This window comes from Lonchura striata, chromosome 13 (genome assembly GCF_050655825.1).
Source record: "Lonchura striata isolate lonStrDom1 chromosome 13, ASM5065582v1, whole genome shotgun sequence".
Taxonomy (NCBI): domain Eukaryota; kingdom Metazoa; phylum Chordata; class Aves; order Passeriformes; family Estrildidae; genus Lonchura; species Lonchura striata.
In genome coordinates, this window is record NC_140715.1 from 10227654 (window position 1) to 10250653 (window position 23000).

Below are 23000 nucleotides of genomic sequence, written 5' to 3' on the forward strand. Positions count from 1 at the left end.
ACACAACACATGACTAAGGAGTTGAAACACTAACAAGCTGCCTTTGTGACAAGTAAGGAAAAGTTTGGTGCCCATATTTTTCCATATTCCATTATAAACTAGTAAAGTAATAAATTTATTTTAGGTATGGTTAGTTCCATGCCTGTATGAATGTGTTCATACATTGGTTCCCAGTGATCTTGAAAAACAGATTTCATTATGTAACCCTTCATGTAGCCCATGAGAGGAGTGTAGGATCATAGAATGGCTTGAGTTGGATGGGGCCTTAAAGATCATCTAGTTCCAACCCTCTGCTATAGGCAGGGGATCAGGATCAGGAGAAGGGTAAGTCAAGCTTCCATTTTACAGGAAATTACAATAAGGTTTCTGTTGGAGTGGGAAAAGTGTTTACAAACTCTCCAGCAGATTTCCTTTCTGACATAATGCTAATGAATGAGCACAGAGCTGCATTTCACTCTCCAGCCCGCTGCTGAGTGCTCTGTGACAGATGCTGAATGCAGCCTCATGGAGCTTTTGTGAGTCCTGAGTGTTTGGGGAGGGCTTGGAGCTTTCCAGCCTCCACATGGACTCTAGTCCATCTCCTGTGGTTGATATTGGAATACTCAGTATGACACCATTTAAGTTTTCACATGCCTAATCCCTGATATGCAAGTAGTTTTCTGCTTTCTAAAGAAAACTCAGATCCTTTAAGTACAGAAATTCAGTATTTTTTTAACCCAGCTAGGAATATTTCCTTAAATTTAAGGTTTCTTGGGTTTGCTTTTAGGGGGAATTATCTGTGCAATCTCCATTAACTCCTTAGAATGTAAATCTCTGCACATTAAATATACTGTGATTATATTTGCGACGAAGGTTAATCCATGTTTTGTAGAACATTACCTGTTGGGTTGTGAAATGAGCTAAAATCTCCTTCTCACATGGAGTACTTCTTGTTAGTGCTGGAACTTGTTCTGTAGAAATACCTGATTGGACACTAAACCAAGATTTATATGCAGATACTTTAAATAATATTTTGAATTATTGTTACTATCCTTGAAGCTCTTCTTTTCTCTTAATTAAGTAAAAGAGTTCTTTCTCTTGATTTAACTGGGTAGTTGACATTCACGATAGTTGACATTCAAATTATTGTGGGTATCTTAAATTTCTTCCCTCCCTGCCTTCCCTCAAATGAGCTAATGTTAAGAGCAGATCATCTGGTTGGTTTCTTTGGTGAAGGTGTTTACTATTTAGATTCCTTTGCTACATTTTTGTGGTTTGTAGAACTGTGTTGTTTCACAAGAGCGCTGGTTGTCTGCAGAATTAACTATTTGTAGTTGTTTGTTTTCTGTCCAGGTAAAGGCAGTGAACACAGGCTGGCAGTGTTCTTTCTTTTCCCTCAGAGAGAACAGGTTTGTTTCTGTTTCTATGGTCAAAGTGCCCAGGGTGTGGCTTTGCTCTTGCAGCCCCTGTGCAGGGACTCTCCGGTGCGTTGGTGAGCAGGCTGGGCTCTCCTCCAGATCCAGAGTGCACCCAAGCTGTGTTGAGGTTCTGCTGGCCCTGGGGATTTTCTCTTCTACAGAACAGCAGGCCAGCCAGATCCCAAGGGCAATTGTGTATTTGGCAAAGCACTTTGCAGTGTTTTTTTGGGGTACACAATAGCCCTGCTGCCCGTGAAGGGCTGGAGGACGTGGCTCTGTGCCGTGGGTCACGTATGAGGCCATGGCCACGGTGGCAGCCCGAGAACGTGTGGCTGTCAGCCTGCCTGGGGCAGGTCTGAGCATCCCACAATTACATCACATCTCTTCATCCCTGGCCATTTCTGGCCTTTTCCATTTTTGTCACTTACTAATTCTGCATCTTGCACATCACCCCCACAGTAACGTCCTGACTGGGGGAGAAAGTGAGGCTGGACACATTTGGCAAATGCTCTTGCTCAGAATGAATGGATTAGGGAGAAATATGCCATTGGTGTTAATTATGCCAGCTCTTGCTTCAGATCTGATTTGTTAGCATGATTGCATGTCTTGGTGGTGATAAGCATCCAGCCAGGAGCTAGGGTCGTTGCAGCAGGGCAGCGTCACAATGGAGACGAGTGAGTCATTTCTATTCTTAGTCTGCTTCTCAACCCAATCAATAATGCAACCGTGTTTTATGATTACAAAAGAAGACAGTAATAATACCACCATGTTTTTTACGTACAAAAAAAAGAGGTAATTGTGGTCATCTCTGTTAAACTATATCCCAAACTTCTGTGCTTATGCATTAGGAACTTGCAAAACTGCAGCCAGAAACTGCAGCAAGTGACTTCTTAATGGTAATGCTTTAAAAAAAAATTAATTATAGTTCTGGTGCTTTATAAAAATTAAATTGCTGTTTTGATCTTGGATCAAGTAATAGGAAAGTAAATAGTTCAATTATTTATCATCACAGTTAAAAAATAAAACCTGGGATAACAAGTTTTGCATTTGTATTTCTGACAGTGTTCAATTCTAAACCAGTACAAATTTCCATGTGACTCAAACCTGTAAACTCAAATATTTTTTCATTTCAGTAAAATTCTTCTAATTTATGTCAGTAATTTGAGGCTGTGGAGTCCCCATCCCTGGAAGTGTTTGAGGCCAGGTTAGATGGAGCTTGGAGCAGCCTGGTCTAGAGGAAGGTGTCCCTGCCTTGGAGGGCTGGAACAAGATGATCCTTAAAATCCCTTGTAACCCAAACCATTCTGTGATTATGCATTTATTACCCACATATATTTTTGAGAAGTTTCTGTGATACTTTTTTCAAATGAAGAATATTTGTAGCTCTAAAAATAGTGCATATATGATCCAATGCCTATTTCTGTGGAGTTGTGACAGCATACCAAATTTTTTCAGCTGTTAAATTTATTGTAGAGCAGAATAAAGAAATTAGTACCAAACTTAAGTAGTAATCCACTTTCTCAGAGATGCATTTTTTTTAAACTACTGTAAGAGGATGATGAGTTTTAAAAGATTTATTATAAAACTGCATTTTATGGACAGTATCTTAATATTTGCATTAAGTAAAATTGTCCTGGAGCCATGTAGAAGCATTTATCTTCAGAGAAGTCTGTCGCTGTAGACTGCTTGAGTGGCAAGTTTCTTGTTCTTTGATCATTACTTAATGTAATCCTGTCAGAGGCTGGAGGTAGAATGGGAGATCTCATAATTGGAGGGAATTAAGTCACATTTCAATATACTGGATCAAACCCATTAGATGCTTTACCATCACCAATCCTTTTCTTTTTAAATGCTATAAAACACTGTGGGTCTTTTATAATCTACTTTCAACTACCAGGTAAATTTGCTGATATGGTATCTTTTACTGATATAAATCAAGTAAGCCAGACTTAGAGCATGTCTCCAGCTGCCTGTTGTTAAACCTGGATGCAGTATTCTTGGCTTCTGTTTATTTGGAATATCAGTTAATTGTGATGAGGCTGTGGCTGATCTTGTGAATGGCTGAAATGACTAGTTCTTGAGCTGGAGGAAGATTCTCTTTGCAGCTCATTGTTTTTTATTGTGTTTGTGTCCACACTTCCTCTTTTTGACTCTTTTAAAAAATACTTGCCAGAATTTTAACTTTATTAGCTAATGGCAGGCTGAGAGAGTTGAGGCTATTCAGCCTGGAGAAGAGAAGGCTCTGTGGAGACCATAGAGCACCTTACACTGCCTAAAGGGGCTCCCAAGAGAGCTGGAGAGGAACTTTGGACAAGGGCTTGGGGTGACAGGATAAGGGAGGATGGCTTCAGGCTGACAGAAGGATTTGGTTTAGATTGGTAATAGGAAGAAATTCTTTATTGTAAGGTTGGTGAGGCCCTGGCACAGGCTGCCCAGAGAAGCTGTGTCTGCCCCATCCCTGGAAGTGTTCAAGGCCTTGTTTGATGGGGCCTGGGATAATGGAAGGTGTCCCTGCCCATGGCAGGGGCCTTGGGACTGGTTATTTTCTAAGGTCCCTTCCAATGCAAACCATTCTGTGATTCTGTGAATGAAAAGAAAATTCAGCTCTTGCTGAAATTCGTGGGTCTTGCAGTGCACTTAAAGGGTACAAAAATTAACGTTGTCATTATCTCTCTAGGGATGTTGTATGATACAAAGAGATAATGCAGGTTGCTTCTTCCTGATGCTGTTTTTTCTCTCGTCTCAGTCTTTCATTTTGCATTGCATGGGTGGGAACCCAGCTCTCAGGTGCTCAGGAGCAGGCATTTGCTCAGATTCAGAGCATGTGCCAGAGCCTCTGTTAGCCAGGCACCCTGTGCTGGACAGGACCCTGGAAAAATCTATGTATGCTGTCCCTGTTTGCAGCTCTTCTAAACTCCTACAGTTTGTCGTGTTTCTTACTCCTGTGATCAGAAGCAGCCGCATCTGCAGTGTGTTCACTTCCTGTGTGGGCCCCTGTGGGTTTGGTTTGTTGTGGGCTGCCCACAAAGGACACGTGGGTGTGCATCCGGCGCTGTCTGCTGGAGGAGAGGAGATGTACGTGGATGGAGCCCCCTGCTTTCTGCTTCTCTTGCTGTTAGGCTGGGCTTTGGGGGTGGGGGAGGAGGCTGTGCATCAGGTGGTGGTTAAGCAGCTCTGTTAACGAATGGTGTAGAGGTGTCTGTTCCCAGGCCAGACACCTGGGGAAGGGTCTGCAGCCTGAGTCTTGGTGAGGAACAGCCCAGGGAGCTGGCAGGGCTCAGCCTGGAGCAAAGGAGGCTCAGAAAGGACTTTATCACCCTCTACAACTAACTCCATGGCAGGAGGCTGGAACACATGAGGGTTGATCAGTTCTCCCAGGTACCAAGTGATGGGATAAGCGAAAACAGTGGGAGGTTGAGTCAAGGAATGTTTAGGTTGGCTACTAGGAAAATTTTCTTAATAGAAAGGGCTGTAAAGCATTGAAACAGGCTGCCCAAGGCAGTGGTGGAATCACCATCTCTGGATGTGTTAAAAAAATCTGTGGGTATGGCAGTGAAGGCATGGTATAGTGATGAACATGCTGGTGGTGCTGGATTGATGGTTGAACTTCCTGATCATGGAGATGTTAGCCAGCCTGAATGATACTGTGATTGTATGGTTTTACTGCTTCACTGGTGGAGTTGGAAACAGCCTCTGGCAGGGTCCCACTGGCATCCAGCATGGAACCTCTGCTCGGCATCTTGAACTCGCCCTGGTCTGCTGCGGTGTCCTCGGGCACTTCCCTCTGCTTTTGTAAGCAAGGGGAAAATTGCTAAATGCATGTTCTCTCATACTTCATTTTACATATTGATTTTGTCTGCTCATTTTGTCAGTAGTGTTAGTTTCAAGGGCTCCTTGAAAGTCTGCCTCTGGTTATGGTGGTCATTAGCAAAACACCAATCCTCAAAGTGTGCTGTGCATTAAAAATCTTCCTAGGAATTTCCATAGACCACTGGTGTTTCCCAATCCAATTAATGAGCACTTGCAGTTTCAAGTGAGTAATGACTTGAATAGGCTGCACAGAAGGTACGAAAATACTTAATGAAAATACTGCCCTTTTGTTAAAATCTGTGCTTTTATGATTAATTTTTTTTTTTTAACTAACAATGTAATGCAACATGTCAACCCCAGTTTATCCATAATGAAAGTGGCTGTTTTTCAGACCTCATATTAAGGAGTTTCCCTAAAGATTTTATGGACTTTATATGTAACGTGATTTACAGGAATCACCTCAGTTTGAAGGTGACATGTGCAGCTGTGTAACAGCGGTTAAGAGTGATGCACAAATGAAACTACATCAGACTGAAACTCGGGAGGGTTTATTTTAAGCAAGCACCTGTACTTACTGAAATCTGGCTGCTGGCAGTAGTTTACAGTCCTTCTCATAGCCCTGGAGCCTGTGGTGGGGGGTGATGCCACAGTGTTAGGATATGACATCTTTCTGCTGCTAGGGAGAGCTGCACTCCGAGGTTGTAATGGGATCCATCTTCTCTGCTCTTCAAGGCCAGGTTGAACAAGGCTTGGAGCAACCTGGTCTAGTGGAAAGTGTCCCTGCCCATGGCAGAAGGGTTGGAACAAGATGAACTTTAAGATCCCTCACAACCTGTTTTATGATTCTTGACTCAAAGACTTGTTTTTGAACCTTTCTCCATCTCGAGTAAGTTTAGCAGTCAGCTGCACATCTGCTCCCCACCCAGTGTTGTGTTGGTGATGGGCCCCCTGAACCCACAGCAGGTTTGTGTGTGCCCTCCCCTTGCTCAGCAGAGCAACAGAGCTGCACTTGTTTGTGATAATTGAAGGAAAACTTGTAGATATTTTTACACTAATTTCTTACTTGCATTCTATCAGTCTTTTTACCTGGTGAGCACTTTCACCAGGAAGCCTGGAACTGTTTGGAAGCAGATCCAGAGCACAGTCCTTTTCAGGAAAACCATCCTGCTCTCTTGACTGGCGTCAGTCTGGAGAGTTGCTCAAACCTTGACCTCAGCTGATGCTGACAGTACTGTAGGAGGGAGATATTTTGTGGCAGAAAAACCTTTCATAACTTGTAAATATTTTGCAAATTGCCACCACAAGAAATAAAAATTCAATCACTGAAAAATTCAGTCACCTTGCTGATTTGAAAGCAAACCAGTGGGAGATTCCAAGTCAGAACTACAGTTTAATAGAAAAATTAAAATAAAATGGAGTAATACAAAAACAGTGACAGAGTCAGAATACAACCTGACACCCTGTGCGTCAGGGTGTTGGTAGCAGCCACATTAAATGGTGGCTGCAGTCATCCTGGAGTGACAGTGTGGTTCTGTTGGAGCACTGATGCTATAGAAGGATGAAGTTTTCCTCTGAAGGACACAGTAGCTGGGTCTGGTCTTCTTCCGGAAATCCAATGGGAACAAGCTGCCTGTGGTGTTCTGTATCTCTGATTATATCCAGGTAGAAATGCTTGGCTGCTCCCCCTGGGTGAAGCATCTCCCAATGGGACAATGTCATTTTATCAGCCATGCAGTGGCACTCACTGGCCCATTAACAGAAGAGATCTGGAGGGAGGAAGGGTCATGGAAGACATAACAGATTCAACAGATGGTAATACAATACATACTTTTGGTTCCATCTTGCATTGCAACCTAAGACAGCTCTCCACACAGTAACTAGTTATTTGTTTCTTTCTCCTTTTATCACATAGACAGATTTACACCATTGTAGAAATTAACTCAGTTCCTTGGAAAATGCCTGAGAAAATATTTTATGTAGCACGTTCAGGGAGTTAATCTCTGTTTTGATGGACCCTAAGGGTTTGGGTGGTAGTTCTAAAGTCATTAATTCTTTATAAGCAAGCTCTTAGGCAAACTCGATGGAGAATGATATGTGAGAGTTGTGCCCACTGCTCATAACTGTGTTGTGTCACTTGGGGGTTGATGGTAAAAGATGCTCTGCACCACAGAGATGTTTTGTTTCTTTTGGAAACTTAAAAATCTTTTGTGTATGAGTTGCAGTTCCTTTTCTGATCCTTTTTAACATTATTGTTTCAGTCTCTTGAAATGACATACTGTGTGGCTTCTTGTAGGGAAATCTGACAGGGTAGTAGCCAGCAAGCTGGTCTCCCTGTGTGCAGGGAGATGGTAGCATCCATGGATCTGTTTTTCATTTTGTGTCTTCCATCTGGGCTGCTTCTGTCCAATATGCTCTACTCAAATGTAACAGCCTGGTTGTAGTCTCACTTGTAGCCAACTCAACCTTTCACATAGGTTTAGGTTTCTCCTGCCTTAGAGAGAGGTAGTCCTGTGAAGAGTTATTTTGTATGTTAGCCTTGTAAAGTTGTACGTTAGAGTTGTTGGGCTGAATGTCACATAGCACTGAAGGATTTCTTTGAAGGGCTGTGATGGTGTTGTCTTCAACTTTGTGTTCAGGGTAAAATGTATTTCTGATTTAGAGTATGGAACTTCACATCAACTCAGTCATGTTCTTCATAAGTCTCATGGACCAGTTTAGAGATAGAGAATATCCTGAGCAATTTTCAATAAAAGTCACCATCACAAAATGTCAGTGCATAATTATAAGCATTTGGATGCTCTGTTTTCCTTGGAAAAACTTGGCATGAAAACCACTGCATTTATGAGAGAATAATGACATAAGTATATTTGGTTTTGGCATAGAACTGATTACTATCTAATGACATTTAACAGCATTTGTAGTTTTATATTTGGTATGTGGCATCTTTCTTAATAGTGATATGTCTAGATAAAATACAGATAAAATACTAGACTAAATGGGGCCATCACATATCTTGTCATTGTTCTTAACCTTGTTCTTGCAAGTCAGCCTTGCTTTTTGTCACTAAGTATTACTAGGTTTTGTTCTTATGTGATGAAGTTCTTATGATGAAGTTTCTAGTTGGAGGTAAAATAGCCACAATACTTCTATTGTCTTTATGATGTTGAATTTGTTTTGTTTAAAGTTTGGTTAGCAGTTGTGGTTTGTCAATTTGGAGTGCAGGTATGGCTTCTGGCTTTCCCCTTGTTTTATCTGTTAGATCAGTTGCTCAGATTGGGTGAGAATAAACTGGGGTTTTCCTGCTGTTTTGCCCTCAGTCAAGGGAGGACCCCAAATGACACTGGGGAAAACCTTCTCTGAGCATACTCAGCTTTGCATTTTTAAAGGTGATAAAGGCTGGATTTTACTAGAAAATTATAAAGTTTATAAGTTGTTGTACCTTGGTGCTCCATCTGATGTCAGAAGCTTTGCAGAGCTGCTGTAGGGTCTGTGCTGGGTTTCCCCACCATGGCTGGTCTGGGGATCCAGATCTCAGGATCTGCAGACCCTGAGTGCCCGGAACCCTCCCTGTTATTCCCTGTCCATTCTGTTACAGAACTTGGATAGTGCTGAGCCTGGCTGTCCCAGCCTGGCTCTGGGGTCGGCCAAGCTGCTTGCATGAAGCTGTGCCTGAGCACAGGCAGGTCTGTCAGGGTGGGACTCCTTCACTCTTCAAACTGGATGCACTGACCACTAATAAATGGCAGTGGACTGGTCAAAATTACCCTTGCTTAGGAGAGAAATTGTGATAGGAAAAGTCAAATCCCTCCCCTCTTCCCACTTGCAGGCTACCAGTTTAGTGTTAAGCCTCAAGTAAAAAAGACAAAAGAAATACTGAAAGTGGCATTTTCATTATTTTTTTTAACCTCATCTGTGAATGTAATACATTATTCACAAGGTCCTTTAATCAGAAGCCTTTTTCTTGTGAAAGATGTGGTAGTACCTTATATTTTAAATAGCCTTAATCTACTTGATTTAACCTGAGATGCTGTTTTGAATAACTGAGGAAAGAAAAAGTGGTATTTTGTATGGGTTTTTGTATCAACTTTTGCAGAATGAGAAGAACATATGCACCTTTATGGGCTTTGCAAATGGGAGACTCCACCTGGCTTCCCAGCTCACTGTCAGCTGAGGAAATCACAGCCAGTTCCATGTTAGGTTTGGGAGGTGTTGTCTCTGAAGAATGTAGATTGGAGATTAGATTGAGGTTATGTTTAGTGATCAAAATCCTAAATGTGTCTGGGAAATTTTGCTGCGGGATATTAGCTATTTTGTCCTTTCTGTGTCTCTGAGGGGATTCAGTCCCCCAGACTCACCTTTTTGGGGTTGGTATCCACACCTTTTCACCACCAGGGATTTTTGGGTTGCAGACCTTCCCAGACTTCCCCACCCTTTGCCAAAATGAGATGTCAGGAAGGAAGGGAGGAGCGTGGTATGAATCATCTCAGCTGAAACCGTTGAAGGGAACTTTATTTGTGTGAGTCCATAGCAAAGGGGGCTTCCCCCTTCCCCACCAGTGCCGTCATCCCTGTTTGTGATGCGGATCATGCTCTGCCCGGCTCTGCAGAGTGTGTAAGCGAGACAGAGCTGCAGGAGAGAGCTGTAATTTATAAACGTATTATAAACCATATAAATCTGAATCATTTTAAATAGAAGATGACCTTTCCCTGCTTAACACAGCAGTTGAAAAAAAGAGTCGGGGTAGTGTGAAAGCAGTGGAGAAATTCAATCCATGGTGCCTTTTTATTGTTCCTCCTGTGTTGCTGGTGCTATATTTAGAAGCTTACATCACTTAAGGAATGATGACAGTCTCTGCCCTCCCCCTCCCGCTCTCCCCCTGCTCTGCCTCGCTCCTTCCCTTAGGATGGATCATGTTTTCATACTACTTATGAGTCCTACAGATCTTGGGGTAGGATTTTTCTACAGCCTTTTAGTGAGTGCTGCTGGAAAGCGACATGTGTAAGGATGCGCTGGCACCACGGAATGTCGCCCTGAAGGGGAACAGGAGCTTGTGGTGCTGCTTTCCCTGCCTCCCCTTCCTAAAGAGTCAGGAACAGGGTGGAGGTTGTATGTTTTTTCCTTTTTTTCCTGAGAAGCCCTAGTGAGGGGCTGCCCATGCCACAACAATACAATGAGTTGTTTTTGGTGTTTAGGTTCAGAGGTGGGAGAACAGCATGGCAGTGACACTGAATCCAGTGAGCTGTGCCAGCATGGCAGGGTCTGCAGCAGGCTCTGCCTTCTGCACCCTTGCTCCCTATCCCCTGTCTGTCCAAAAAGATGAAAAGTACTCAAATCTATGGAAATAGCCTCTTGATGCAGGTGCCCTTAATGCTAAAATATTTCTGCATTATGCTGCTATGTTTGGCAATTTCCACTCGGAAAACTCTATTAGAATGAATTATTTTAGCCTGAAACATCTTTGCCTGAGTGTGTGCAGTGACAGATCGCCTTTGGAGCAGCAGTTGCCTTCCCCAGCCCCCACCACGGGCTTGGAGTCAGGATGAGACCGGAGCTACTGCGCTGGAAATGGGGGGGCAAGTGAAGGTGCCTGCTCATGCCTGAGCACTGCAGGAATCAGTGTGGCAGGGCCACCTGCCTCTGAGGACAAAAGGACACAATCCTGAAGCCCAGCTCGAAGCCCCAGGCCCCTCGGCTGGCAGCTCCTGCCTCGTCAGCCAGGGCCATGATGGCTTTGAGACCATCACCGTCCTCCCTGCTGGAATTGCACAATGGGCTTTTCTTCCTCTGATTGATCAGGAAAAAGTCCTGCTGCTTCTGGGGTACCTTCTGCCAGCAGCTGCCAGTGCTTCCCGCCTGTGCAGGGCTTGCATTTCTGGTGTCCTTAAATAAGGGAAGACTCTGATCCTGCCTAACTGAATGTGCATTTAAATTATGAAAGGCTTTACTATCCTTTTAAAAACATCCAATTTTTCACTGACTTACTCTTGTTAGACAATTAGAATGTGCAGATTTGGTTAACAGTCTGGAGGATTCAGGTAGCATTATGGGAGGATAAAGAGAATGATGCAGAGAAATCTATGGAGTGGTATTTCAGCATGGAAATAAATCAGTGTTAAGGAACAAAGACTCCCTTTACTACAGAGATTGTATACTGCTTTTTCTTTAAGATCTTCTTAAAACTTGGATTCTGGTTTAAAATGTGAATGGTGATTTTCTGTTTGTGATTCTGCTCAATGCTGCAGCTTTGCTCAAGTATTTCAGTTGTGATCACTACCAAGCCTTTGTATCAGATATTTTTTTTCATCTCGGAGTTGCTCTAGTTTTGAAATTTGTCATTAAACACACGATTTATAAAAAACTTACAGCGCTGTGCTGCAGGGAGCTGGGGCTGCAGAGAAGCATGTGTTAAAATAAATAAATAAATGGAAGCAGAAGGGAGTGGGGGGATGCCCCAAAAGCCGGGGTGTGGAAGTAGGTCAGGTTTTCCCCCCAGCCGGGGCTGGGCGGGCAGGGCTGCGCAGCGTGGGCTGCAGCCCCCCGGGACCCCTGCCTGCTGCCGCCCTGCTCATTGGCGGCACGGCCACAGGGATGATGTCATCTGCACTTAAAGGCAAAACCAGGAGGAAATAGAATTTCGTTCCCATTATTGAGCTGGTGTTTACAGTAGTTGTAAAATATGGCATCTGCGCCAAAATCTGTGCTGGGTCGGGTTTGCCGCACAATGCAGCAGGATGAGTCTGGGAGGTGGAGATCTGCCCGGAGAGCTATCAGGGGCAGGCAGGCAGGGAGAGGGCTCTTTCAGCTGCATGGGTTCTTTTCTCCTCAATACAAATTGTGATTATGCTAACCACAATGCAGGTAACACCACATGGAAGTATTTGGGTGTTCATTGCTGCTGAGGATTTATCACTGTAGCATTACAGACATTTAAGATGCTGCTTCTAAATACAATTTTATGAATTATTAGAAGAGGCAATACAGTCGTGTGTAAGATGAAGCTCACATATCCAGCCTATTGTTTAGTATTGAAAAAGCAGTAAAAGAAGCAGCTATTTGTGTAGCTGTGTAGTGCTTTGTAAAAATCTAAAGTAGTTAGAATGCTTTCGGCTTTTAAAAATCAAATAGACTTTGTGTTTGCAAATTTTGCAAGCCCAGGATTGAAGTTCAGATTATCCTTTATATTTAAATACAAATTAAACCCAGTTATATTTATGGACCCTAGTTGCATTTATGATTTTTGTCGTTTGATAAGAGGTTGAGTAAATTCAGCCATTGATGCCAATTTTTTCCTTTTAGGTTAGTTTTGGAAGGCACCAGGGGAAGATGCAGCTCCCATCCTAAGTGTTAGACTTGGTGATCCTTGTATGTCTCTTTCAACTCCAGATAGTCTATGTTTCTGTGATCATTTGGGCTATATACTGGGAAGAATTCAGCTCCTGGATAACTGCTGAGGAGCTATTGGTGTGAGATGGAGAGTGGTGCCCTGTTGGTACAACTTGGCTTCAGAGATGTGAGAATCTCCTTCTACATGTCCCTTGGCACAGTAGTTTTCTTTGGATTGCTCAAACTGCCTGATTCAATATTCAAAAATAAGCACACAGACAAGACAAAAAAGGCATTTTTGGCCCTCCCTACCAGCAGGCCCCCCTTGGCAACTCCATTTGTGCACAGGAGGTGCAGCCATCATGGGCTAGTTTTGATTCAGAGAATTACCATCAAGTCTGATGTGGTGACAAAAATTCTTTCCAAAAAGAGGAGAACAGTAACAGTGAGTGCCCCTTCTTGCAGATGAAGTAAATTACCCAGAGACCAAAATAATGGCTTTAACAGAGCCAGCACCCTCTGTCCCCTTGCCTGTCTCCTCCCTCCTTTCCTCCCTTGCGCAGTAGCAGAAGTCATTTGCCTTCTAGGAACCGAAAGCATCACGGCAGACCCGGCTCAAAGGTTTGGGATCTCAGAGATCCTTCCTTGGAGCATCTCTCCAGCATGCTGGCTGTCATCCAAGACTTTAAGCTCCTTTCAAATATATCAGTTTTTAGTTGCAAAAAGAGATTATAGAACTAAATTGACGACTGCAGAATTAAAGCAAATTGGGTTGGAAACAGAATTGGTCTTGACTGAGCAGGGAAAAAACCCCACCCTCCAAAACTTTTAAAAAGTGTTCCAAAATCATTAAAACTACGAGAATTATAAACCTTATGTTTTAGTAAGAAATTTACTTCTAATTCTGGATAAAATCTCTGTATTGTGTAGGATGAGATAAAAGTGTTGAGTCTCTAGTGTTACACATATATAAAAGCAAAATTTTTTTATTGTGAGCCGATGATGTATGTGTCTGTGTGCACGTGGATGGCTGCAGATATTTGTTTTACTTTTTGAATGCAGAAATGAAAAATAATCCACCTAAATGCTGCTGAAAGTGTTAGTGGATACATGTGATTAATTAAAAAAATTATTTAGAAAAAGGAGAATAATCAGAGTTCCAGCATATCCCTGAATAGATATAAAATGATATAAAAGCTGATGTGGAGCAGGGTGTTTGCTGAGCAGTTGTACTGATATGTGTGTTTATATTAGGTCAATAAAGATGCTCTGCTGGCTGCATCTGCAGATCCAGTAGCCAATTGATCTAATGCAGTTTCTAAAGGCTTTCTATACAGGTGATGTCATCCTTTTAGCTCCGTTCCCCTCCCACTCTCTTTCCTCCTTATTAGATATTTCATCTTGCTGCGGAGCATCCAATCGATGGGAGCTTCTCCTGAGGGAGCTGCTGAGAAGCAAGCAAAGATAGTAGGAATTAGGACTCCAGCAGTCAGCCTTGCTGTAGCTATGGACGTCCTGTTTTGTTTGGCATTACAGAAATGTTTTAATTGGAAAAGCTAGGCGTGGATTAGCCGTGCTATCTGACTGATGCATTAGAATACTAAGCGACACTGCAGAGTTGTAAACGGCATTAAAAAAAAGAAGGAGGGGGGGGAAAAGAGAAAAGGGTTTGTATTGCAGAAGCTTTTAATACATTCCACAGTGCAAACCTGTTAGAGCATATATCCTGGAGCTACAGTACGGACGCGAATTCAATTTCTGCATTTCTGATGGACATGAGTATAAAGAAGAAACTTTAATATCCCAGGGTGTGGATATTCGCCTAAGATGCTGAAGAACCTTTGCAAAATTTCATCTACAGTATTAGTATGAAGTTTCTGAAAAGTGGACCCGAAGATAAGCCACTTGTAAAAGCATTTTAGAAGAGAAAAAGAAATTTGAAGAATTCATACCTTGCTTTTTAATGTATTGTTGCTTTAACTTGCAGTTCTAATCAATTTCTGAATTAATTCAATTTAAGCAGCACTTTTTGGGTGCATGCCTCTTGCCTGAAGGAACGTATGGATATTTGTATGTGAGAAGCTAGGAAACATTTTGATTTGAATTTATGTGCTTGTTAAAACTGGAACATTTTTATAGGAATTGCTGCTGCTGCTGCTGCTAACTCCCTGCAATACTGAAAACTCCTCAGATCTAGTGGAAGCTGTAATCGAATTCAGTGTGAAATCCAAGCCTGAGAAGTTGCATATATGTACATTGCTGCTTTATGATTTTTAAAGAGAAAGCAGAAGGGATTTTTCTCATTTTTTCCCCCTGTGGCTTTTATTTGAGAAAAGAAACTTTTTTTCCCCAGCCTAAGAAATGGCTTTTCTTGTTCGATGTTACGCCAACTGCCTACAGCCCTGGGCCTCCAAAGTAAGTAAGATTTTGTCTGTGCTGCATTTCTGTGACATGTATTGACAGCCCTGGTGCTAGCTGAATGTTCCCTTCTCATCCCAGCAGCATGCTGGGTTGAAGGCATTGGAATCCTGGCTGTGCATGAACTATTTTTGTAGAATCATTTCTAAACAGGAAGGGAGGACCTAGAAATCATGGAATTGTTTTATGTACCAATAGCTTAAAAACGACCAGCAAGTATAAATATAATGCCATTTGCTTATGAAATGTGTAAAGCTTGTTTTCTAGCCTGTAAATATGAAGTGTATATGCAGCCTATACATATTATTGCAGTGTAACATTTTTATAACTGCTGGCATATTTTGCTAACTTGAGCATTCTAATATCCAAACCCACTGATGTTTTAATTTTCAAGCTGTGTGGAGCTGTACTGCTTCTTTCCTTTGTGCAGCAGCATGGAACTGGTTAATTATTTAGCTGAACTATGTAATTACAATTAGCTTTAAAGGACTCCAATTATTTTTTGTGTCTGAGAATGCAGTATTTCTGTGAAACTGGGGAGGGAAGGGTGTTTCTTTTAAGTGGCATAATGAAAGCTAGAACGTTCGAGCAAACCCACCTTGAGATAAAAGCCTTTAAAGAAATTAAAAATACAATATTTATGAGACTGTTTCTGTTTGGTATGCTCAGTCAGAAAATTAGCTGAGTTTCTGGTATTTTAATAAGGCTACTACCAAGAAACAGTCACCTATGACACAGGAATTGACTTATAACTCTGGGGCCAGGCAGATACTCATTATTATTCCTTTATTATAATTTTGTATTTACTGGGTAGAAAAAAGGCTCTGCAACTTTCTGGTGTTTGGAGGCAGTGGGCAAAAAAGCCTTGTGCTCCTGGCAATATGAGATACAGCATTGACTTTGGAGCAGGAGGTGGCTCTTGACTTTGGTCCCAGGAAGTTTAGAGTCTCAATGACATGATGGTGTGTAAAGGCACAGGGAGAAGCTCGCTGGGTGTGCAGACTCCCTGTCCAGGCTGATTTTCCCTGTTTGGTTTTTATGTCTGGTGTGATGTAAAGGGAAGCTCGTGGTAAATAGGGGGGTGAAAGCTCTGGGCTGTGGGGTTTCCCTGTGTGGATGCCAAAACCAGCGTGGAGTAGTGTGGGTGGGTGTGTGGCTGAATTTTGGCTGTTTCACATGTGCTGAGTCCATCCCATCATCGGGGGAAGTGGAGCTGCAGGTACTTGTGGTCTTGGAGAGTGGCTGGGCACTGTGTGCTCACACAGGTAATTGCAGCTCCTCACCTTGCAGTTCCTGCTGGCAAATCCTGGCCTGTTTATGTTATGATCCATGCCCCAGTGTACATGTAGACTCTTTCTTCCCTTCCTACTCTGCAGACATTAATTATGAAAGGCTGAGTTTACTTAAGCTTGACTTACCTGCGCTGCCCTTATTAAGGAGGTTTTCATGTTGTAATACTGCTTAAAAACTGGAAACTGGGAATGCTTTAGTCATGTTGGTACTTCAGCTGGGATTGCACTCTCCACAGAGTTTGGGCTGAAGTGAGAAGCCACAAAAAAGCTTGTGCTCAAATAAGGGCGTCATAAGGGTAGAATAATGACATTAAGAAAAAAAAGTTTTTTGACCCCTGTGTCAGCTCTGTGGACAATATCCAGTGGATTGCTGCTCTGCCAGCCAAGCCATTTATTCACTCAGTTACTATTCATAAATGAAATGGTATAAAATATTAGGAAGGGGAAAGTTTGTTTTTTCTTTCTTTTTTTTTTCTAATGGTTTATGAGAACTGATTAACTGATTTTGCATTCCAGTCCATAGCTAACAGTTCTTTACCTTTAAAGCCACAAAGATAAAGCACTTTTATTCTGTTCTGAAAACACTCACAAGTCTCCCAAAACTCCTACAGCCCCCCCCCCAAACTTTTGAAGGGATCTGTTCATATTGTTTGGTAACTCTGAGGGGAAGTGTGCATTGGATTAAGCAAACTGATGAGCTGAATCAGATGTGAGTTTGTGCCATTTTGGTTTTAACTGAGCTTTGTAGTAAGAATCCGTTTCTATGGCAAGTGTTTTATAATAATACATAATACAGCAAACTAAATAATGTCAGAATGTTAAATATCTAAGTTTCAAGTTTAACTTGAAAATGTCAAGTATTTTGTGTTTTGAAACCAGAACTTAGATTTATGTAGATCTGTGCCAGAATTGTTTTAATCAGTTGCTTTTAAACTGGTGTAAGACAGTAGTCTGAACATGGGCTGTTGACTCAGTTGTAATTACAGCTGTTCTGGGTGTGACATTGTCATGATCCATGGATTGAATCAGAGCAGGATGAAGTCATATTTCTTATGACTAATCATAAAGGTAGGCTTTTGTGAAGGTAGAACACTTTTGAAGGTTAACCTTGGCCTGGGGAGGTTAATTGGTGTGGCTGGGAGGAGCAGAAGCCGGCGTTTGGACACCTGGAAAAGTCTCCAAGTGCAGGGTGTCCCTGAGTGCTGGTGTCCCCAGCAGTTCCATAGCACACACTGCTTAGTGCTGCCCTCACCCTCATCCCCCAGAGACTCCATGGCTTTTGGTTTCCCAAAGTAGAGGTGCAGAGTAGACTTGTGTAAAGCAATCAGTGCATTCCATTCCCCTGCATCAAGAGCTGTAGAAGGAGGATGAACAGAGGGAGAGAACAGTGAACGTGCATCTGCAGTGCCCTTTCAGGCAGGTTCTTGTGGAGGTCAGCGTATTTCTGAGGACTGCTGATAATTGGAAATGTGTCTGAGAGGAATCACCCTCTCCTTGGCAGGAGGAGATGGTGGCTGTTGCATCTGGAGGAGCCAGCAGCAGGGCAGAACTGCCCCTGGTCTCTGCCCTGGGGACAGTGCCCTTGCTGGAATGATAAACTGTGGAAGATGAGATAAATAGATGCAGGCATTTGTAAGGAAACGTGGTGAGGATGATAAGCAGCGAGGAGTGTGGTGAGCAGTGATCAAAGCCGTGCCAGCTGTCGAGCCACTGTGGCTCTGGAAGAGGATGAGGGAAGATAGAGGACTTTGCATTGCGTTGGTGGAGATCTGTTTCCACAGGCTGGTTCTCTTGGCAAGGACAAGAGACATTCAACTTACATTAAACAAATCTCTTCCTGTGATGCCAGTGCAGTATTTTAAAGAAAAAAATAATTCACAAGTATCTCAGCAAGATTTTGGTTGTCTTTGTAATTCTGATGGTAACTTTCCCTGTTCAGTTGTCTGAGATGCACTTTGTGGTATTGGACTCTTAACTGTGACTGTGCTATGAAGTCACTATGAAGGAGAGCTCTAAACTCAGTGATTTAGATGTAGAGGGTTCTTCTGTAGTAGAAATTTTATGTGCATCTTAAGAATTTTCCAAGCCTGGAATGTACCCACAGTTACTGTGTTTGTGAAGCATGAGGGTCTGATGGGGTGATTATGGAGTGATTGGATAATGTTTCTATAGAAGATATTTAAAATGGATGCTTTTTGAGATAATGTACTTTTTATAGAAAGTAAGAGTTTTTGAATTAACATTTAAGCTTTTATTTTTTTTTTTCCTGAAGCAAAATAGTTTAATTCAAGATCCCAGGTGCACGTGAAACTTATCTTATGGCAGTAGATGGTAATTTATTTTCTCTAGGCTTCTGTGCTCTTCTCTTTCTGCTGTTTAGATAAAAATCTAATAATGCGAAGCATAATAATGATACATTTGCTCTATAAAAGTTTGTGTTTGAGTTAAAGCAGAAGACTTGGAATAGTTTTTCAATCCCATTTCTATTTTTGGTGTCATCTCAGAGGCATGTGATACAATTTTTGGTTATTCATAACTATAATCAGTATAACCTCATCTTCTGATTCCAAAGGGCATCAGTTTGATCTCCAGGATCTTGAGTTGAAATCTTCATGCAATTAAAGATTTCATTTCAGTTCCTCAGAAGAAAAACAGAGCTTTGATAGTGTGTCCTTGATTTGATTCTATGTCATCCTTATCTTTGCTAACGTGCTTACATGGAAAGTAGCCCCAGTAGTATGAATTTTAAGTGTTTTTAGAGCAAATAGAGTAACTGATCCTTTGCTTTATTTTTGCAGTCAGTTTTGATAAGGTCTTTCTCTTCCCCTCGGACCTGCCTTTCCCAGCAATCTGTCTGTGTGTGCCTGTAGCTCCAGCCCAGCTTTCAGCATCGCAGAGCTTGGAACTTTGCATTGCATGGTTTAGCCCTCTTTGGAAGTTTTGGAGTTTCAGCCAGCTCCTCAGAGTATTTATGGTCCCTCCTACCCTATATTTTCTGATCCTTTTCCCCTTCATCCATTGCTCAGAAGGATTGCTTTGATTCTCCATGTTATTTGTAGGAGCACAGCCTCTTGGTTCCTCAGTACTATGATCCCTGAGCACTTAGAGGGTGAGGACTTGGATTGGCAAATAACAATTTTTCTTACACTTAGATGCAAGTTTTAACTCAGTTTTCTGTAGCCACTTGCAGGATACTTTTTGTATAACTTCTTAAATACATTTTTTGCCTGATAGTTTAAGATTAAAATGGTTTAGTATGAGCTATATGGCCATTTGCTCCAGAAAACTTGGATTTTCTTATACTCTGGTGTATAATATGTTAAAGTTAAGTGCAAGTACACACTGTGCTACTTTTCAACAGAAAAAGCCTTTTCCTGAAGTATTGTTTTTATGGGAAATTGGCTCTTAGTATGCAAATAAACACCTATCTGTTCATTTATTTCCTCCTAGACTTTAGTTTAAACCTTCTTTGTTAGAATTTTCCTTTCAGCTACAGCCTAGGTCGGGACCACCCTCTTTTGCCCCTCTCGCTTCCATGAACGCATTTCTTGATGAATACAGAAAGCAAACGTGGAAGCACCAATGGAAGACTGGTGCTCCTGTGGTTTTTTTGCATGTGCAGTATCCCAGGGCCTCCTTGGACAGCTGCTGGCTCAGAGGTGGTGCTGCCAGCCTTGCTGTGCTCGCCGTGCTCCGTGTCCTTGGCGCCCAGCCCCAGAGCTGATTGTCACCTGCGTGTCAGCGCCCGAGGATGTGTAAGGAGGGATTGTCATCATGCTCTATTTTACCAATCTGTGCACCTAGCAGCTGATAAATTATTTAGTCAATGAAGGTCGATGTAGATGTGGAATTTTATGTGCCCTGCCGTACTGGCTTAGAGTGAGAGCTCCCAAACATCAGGCTGCTGGTGGCTGCTGGAGTTTATGGGCTCCTTGTAGAACTCGGAGCATCACTAGTCCCTGTCACACTTTGTTTTCTATTATAATTATTTACACAAGGCACTTTTTACTATTGTATTAATTTTCAGTGGTGAGAACAAAGAGTAAAAGTTGGATTAAAATAAGTATTTTTGAACATTCCTGTTCCGTGTTCAAAATAACAAAAATACAAGTGTTGACATTTTTGAAAATGTTACTTTGTGAATGGACCAGAGAAGAATTGGTCTTCATTTTTTGCAGCCATCAATTATGTTTACTTAATCGGTATTCCCTTTATAATGGAGCTCCAAGCAATACTGGTACAGTTTTTTGTGGGTGAATTTTCAGACCCACTTCTCCAGAGCTGAGTTGTTTGCGTGTCAGACACTTAGCATTATCCTGAGTTAAGGCATAGTAGTAATCTATAATTTAGACATATGAAAACCAAATTAAAATTGCATTACATGTGTGGTTTAAGGCAACACCAGAATATAGTTTGAAATTCTGTCCTCATGTCACCTTATTGTAACTAAGGAAATGTAATACTTCAGAGAATTTTAATTTCTATGTGCTATAGGAGCCACAAAGACCAAAAAGCTCTTGACTACCAGAGGCAATAAACAGCCTCTAGGGATTATTAATTCTTCCAGATGGTTTTTGTGTGTTATGTGTGGTTTTTTTTACCTTATTGTAAGCCTGGAGATATTTTAGGAAGGCTTCAGGAATAGTTTTTGAGGCACTGCAAGGCTGTCATGAATGATGTCAACTTGGTCTTTATTTCTTTGAGATTCATGTGTGTAGTATTGATAAAACCAGGAGTAGATACTGTAGACAGTGAATTGAAACCTTGAAATAAATATTATCATGAAGTTTGTGTAGTTAAATAGGTACTGAGTTTTTTTGCATCATGTTATTGAAGAGCATAGGATTTTATCTGGACCTACTGGGTAGAAAGCTTGAGCCATCACTTTGTTTTAAAAACAACAAAAGCCTCACTCCCCAGACATCATTGGTGCTTTTTAAAAAGCTGTAGAAATCTGTTTTTGTGCCACTGGTGAACCATCTGTGGTCTTCAAGGAGGAAATGTTTTTGTTTGCATTAAGTCTGTAGACTGATGTCAGCATGGGTAATTCAGCTGGGCTCATCTTATTCTCTCTGTGGACACCTAAATGGCCTCTCTTTGTATCTCAGAGAGGCAACTTTCTCCTCTCCCATTAACACAGCTCTGAGTGTATTTTGAACTGGAGGAGAATTGTGGCTTGTATGTAAAATGTTAATATAAAGCAGAATTAATTTATACAAATCCTTGTGAAAAAGATTGCTGAAGATTCTACAGAATAACTTCAGAGAAGTCATGGGTTTTAGTGGTTTCTTGTTGATTTACTGGCAGGATACATGAGATGATTAAAATAATTTACTGATGCCAAGAAAAAACATTCAAGAGTTTTGTTCCTTTTTCATTTCTTAGATGGAATGAATGGGATGGAGAAGAGCAGAAAGGATTGCAGGTGAGAGACTGCTGTCAGTGGAAGTGAGCAGTGCTGCTCCTGTTTCAGTAGGTTGTACAAAGGAAAAGTAGAATGAATTAAATAAATTAGTTATCTTGTGTAAATGAACAAGCTGATAATGGAAACAGAAGCCTGTAGTGAGATCATCCAAGCAACTTGCCAGTAAGATGGTGGAATGTAGAATTTGCTGAAGATCTAGTTTAATATGAAAGGTATGAAAGCTGTTGAATTAAGGGTATAAAAAAGAAAATGGTGTTTGAAGGGACTGGAAAGATATGGTCACTGAAAGAGGAGAGGTGGGATCTGGAGAAGTCCTGTTTCAGAGGGCTGGGGTTCTGTTCAGCTCTTCGATTATGTGGTCTTTTTAATTTTTAAGACTTAAGGCAAACATACTTGATTTTTTTTTTTTTAAATGGCTTCTTGTGACAGTCCAGGCTTTCTGTGTCATTTGAGAAAGGAAAATTGCTGTCCTCAATCCATTTGGGTATGATGGAGGCTGAGCAGGAGTGTTTCCTAAGGCTCAGAGGTCACCCAGTGTCATCACAGTTAATGCTCCAAGCATGTGTTAATAGGTTCCAGCTTACAACAGTGAAAACCTCTTAATGCAAAACGTCAATAAACAAAATGCTCAATAAATGTGCCTTAAAATTGGGACTGTTTGTCTTGTAGATCTGGTTTTCACTGTGAGGTGGCTGAGTTGGGGGTTTTACAGTGACCAGCAGCTGTATGTGTGCCCTGACACCACAGCGCTGCACTGTGCTTGTCCTCGGCTGTTTTATGGAAAATAACTCCAGTGTTGTTTCTGAATATTAGCCTTGCTGGCAACATTTCAGGGAACTTTAGAAAAGCAAACAAGGTAGAAGGTTACTGACAGTCTGTAAAACCAAGGACAGAAAATTTGCTTATACAGCCTGGAAAAGGACAGACTGTTCTCTCAGAGGCTGATGGTTCTGCTGTGTCCAGACTGCATTGATTGGTTGTAAACATCCATATGGGCTCCTAGAAAACTGACAAAAAACTTTGCTGTCAAGGAGTATTAAAAAGGGGCAAACCTTTTGATTCTTTATTGCCCATTTTCTTTCCATTAATTTGAATTTGGAATGGACCAGAAGAGTTCAGTGGGTTGTGCTTCCTTTATTAGTTTTTATCCCCATGATGAGTCCTTTGGCCACTGTCTTTATTCTGGGATCCTTCTGGACATGTTAGATAAATACACAATTTACTGCAGGTTTAAAACACAGTGTTGAAGCTTTTACACATAGGAAAAGATAATTCATAGGTCTTGTGTCCCTCTGTCAAGACTACTTTGCAAATTCATATTGCCTATGCCTTTCA

General features: G+C 41.7%; 1 protein-coding gene across 12 annotated transcripts in view; it reads left to right on the forward strand.

Moving 5' to 3' along the window:
* Positions 1-23000, forward strand: part of RAPGEF6 (Rap guanine nucleotide exchange factor 6) — a 126777-nt gene that overhangs the window by 54922 nt on the left and 48855 nt on the right. The window contains exon 1 of one of the 12 annotated variants that reach the window (XM_021549543.3): positions 13944-14945. The exons of the other annotated variants lie outside the window; for them this stretch is intronic. Within the exon in view, the coding sequence (XP_021405218.1) occupies positions 14892-14945 (54 nt within the window). The 5' untranslated portion in view covers positions 13944-14891. Of the gene's footprint in view, positions 1-13943; positions 14946-23000 lie in introns of those variants that run through there. 12 annotated transcript variants of the gene reach the window in all.